Below are 2,985 nucleotides of genomic sequence, written 5' to 3' on the forward strand. Positions count from 1 at the left end.
TGTGTGTAGAATTTTCAATTAGTGTTTAAATAGAAGTAAAAAAACAGCAATAGCGTTAACTGTAAATTTAATATGCAGTGATGTATGTGTGTGTGCATGGTTAACACAATCAAGTTTTCAGTAAAGTTTCTGAAACATAATATGCGCATGTATTGATAAACTTATCGCTGTTTGTGTCCTCTCACTCTTTAGTGATTGAGTCAATATTGCATTTTTCAGGGTGGGGGATCAGCAGGGCAAGTACTCAGTGTTACTGAATTACTATGTTTTGCTTAAGAATGAATACATTGTCAGGGCAGTTGGAGGTAGGCAGGTTGGGCGGGGTTGAGAGGGGTGCTGGGGGCGGAGAAAAGTAAGTTGCATTACAAAAGTTAAGGTAACAATGAATTTGGTAGAAGTAAATTTGGGATAGTAAAATGAGTTTCCCACTCTGTCATCTTTGAATTTTTCAGTACCCTGCTTGTTTTTGACAATGCAGTCTTATGCTTCCACTATGCTGAGAGTATTTAACTGTGATGAATACAGTCCAGCTGCGCAACAGAATATCCCTGCTTCCGGGAAAAGCTCTTCCGTCGTTTGGACTGAGAACTCTAGCTCAAAGTATCAGTGCGAAACAGGAGAAAACAGTAAAGGCAACGTCCAGAACAGAGTGAAGCGACCCATGAACGCTTTCATTGTGTGGTCTCGTGACCAAAGGCGCAAGATGGCTGTAGAGAATCCCCAGATGCGAAACTCAGAGATCAGCAAGCGGCTGGGATACCAGTGGAAATTGCTTACTGAAGCCGAAAAATGGCCATTCTTCCAGGAGGCACAGAAACTACAGGCCATGCACAGAGAGAAATACCCGAATTATAAGTATCGACCTCGTCGGAAGGCCAACTTACTGCAGAACAATGACAGTTTGCGTCCCGTCGATCCCTCTTCAGAGCTCTGTAACGAAATGCAAGTAGAAGACAGGTTGTACACCTTCTCATACAGGGATAACTGTACGAAATCCACCCAATCAATAATGGAGCACCAGCTAGTCCACTCACCTCCAGTCAACCCAGCCAGCTCACCGCAGCAGCGGGACCGCTACAGCAACTCGACAAACCTGCAGGGCAATCGGGTAACATTGACTACAAAGAGCTATGCAGACTGTCCTTTTTACCGTTAACGTATACCTCTCAGTTTCTTACCTTTGGTTTCAATATTATTTTCTTTCCTCTTGCTAATAAAGGTATTATTCATCTCAATTCTACTGCTATTTCATTTTAAACTTAATTTCAACACAGGTTGTATCAACATGATAACATGCGAAGAAATACCACATCCAGAAGTGATTCCGCTTAGGTTTGCAGCTGTTTAACAGAATACTAACCTGACACTAAGGGACACTGCTCTTTATTTTAAATAACCTAATGAGAAACACACTTGAAAATTATACCAAAAAAAAAAAAATTCACACTTCGATGCAAAACTACCCAACGTTTAAAGCAGTTCTGTCTAGACCGTCAGTTCATTGCTCTTTCAGCTACTTAGCAAGTCGCTGTCAACAGCAGGTAATGGATATGTAAGCTACGTTGAGCTTAAGCAACGGATATGTAAGCTGGATCAAACTTCTTTCTTCTTTTTTTTTTTTGTTTGTTGTTGTTGTTTTGTCTCCCATTCACGAGCTTTACCTCCACTTGAAATTCACTTCCTTCAGTCCACATAAATAAAAATTGTTGATGTTTCCTTTCAGCTAGTTATAACACTTCTTTGGTTAAAAAAAAAAAAAAAAAGAAAGAAAAGAATCTTTAACTCTGTCATTTTTCTATCTCTGACACTCGCTGTTTTGCTGTTCTTCTAAAAACTGTCTCTTAAAATGGCAATCTACTTGTTTCCATGGCCTGCTAGCTTTTAATCTTATGGAATGAAAAATACAGATGCAATGTTCAGAATACTGACTACCCAGATTGTGGACACGGAAACACAGTGTTTATTTTGATGAGATTTAAATGAAAACGTCATGCCAACACTTTATAAAATTTGCATTAAGCTAAAGCAGAAAACTAGAACTTTACAAAAAACTGTAAACTACAGTTTAAAGTGAAAATTACAAGGAAATTTTTCTATAATACAAATAAATCGAAAGTCAAAATTAATATTTTGTATCAAACTCAACTTTCCAATATTCCAAAACTTTTCAGACCCACTACCTCAAATAACAAAACTCAAACACCAAAAGAGTATGTATTAGAGATGGATATCATGTTTCTCAAAATTCTAAAAAAAAAAAGTTGTTCATAAACTACTTTATTCCAGAGGCAATATTACTTAATCTGAGCTTTATGTGAAGTGAGAACTGTATATTGCCCATTACCTTTTAGACACTGAATCAAAACTACTTGGTAATATTTAAAACCACTCTTTTCACTCTCTTAAAAATAACACACACCTTGACTTTCATTACCATACATGAATTTTCCTTTTCTTAAACTCCTAATGCTGAGTCTCTGTTTGATCAAACGTTAGTCGGGTTTCTGAACACAGTTTTGGCAAAGAACCCTGCAAAGCTAGGTTAGCAAGACCCCAAAACCATATCTGATCACCCTCAACACTTGACAACCCTCAATATCTGATGGGGTTCCTCATCCTCCACCACCCTTTATGTGATGTCTGATCAGCCTGGGCTGCCTTCAGCAGAATGCTCCTTACCTGTGATTTCTTCTTGAAGTGATTTTCCACCTACTAATCCTACTCCCTGCTATTTGGGTATAAATCCCCAACTGTCCAGCTGTATTTGGGTCTGAGCCCAATGTCTCTCCCCCACTGCAAGACCCATTGCTGTGGTGATGGTCCTGAATGGCCTTCCTTACCAAGTTTTAACAAGAATCACTGAATAATTTTTTTAACATTATGAATAAATATAAATATGAAATATTATGCCTAATTTCTTTTGTTTAACATAATTTGGTGGTTTTCAGATTATGAAAAATGTTTGTTTTCATGTATGTATACATT

General features: G+C 37.9%; 1 protein-coding gene across 1 annotated transcript; it reads left to right on the plus strand.

The window, feature by feature from the left end:
• Window positions 1-440: 440 nt before the first annotated feature.
• On the plus strand, window positions 441-1,156 carry SRY (sex determining region Y). The gene has a single exon (XM_017518856.1). The coding sequence runs from the start codon at window positions 473-475 to the stop codon at window positions 1,154-1,156; it is 684 nt and encodes a 227-aa protein (XP_017374345.1). The 5' UTR covers window positions 441-472.
• The last annotated feature ends 1,829 nt before the right edge of the window (window positions 1,157-2,985 follow it).

This window comes from Cebus imitator, unplaced genomic scaffold, assembly GCF_001604975.1.
Source record: "Cebus imitator isolate Cc_AM_T3 unplaced genomic scaffold, Cebus_imitator-1.0 Scaffold708, whole genome shotgun sequence".
Taxonomy (NCBI): domain Eukaryota; kingdom Metazoa; phylum Chordata; class Mammalia; order Primates; family Cebidae; genus Cebus; species Cebus imitator.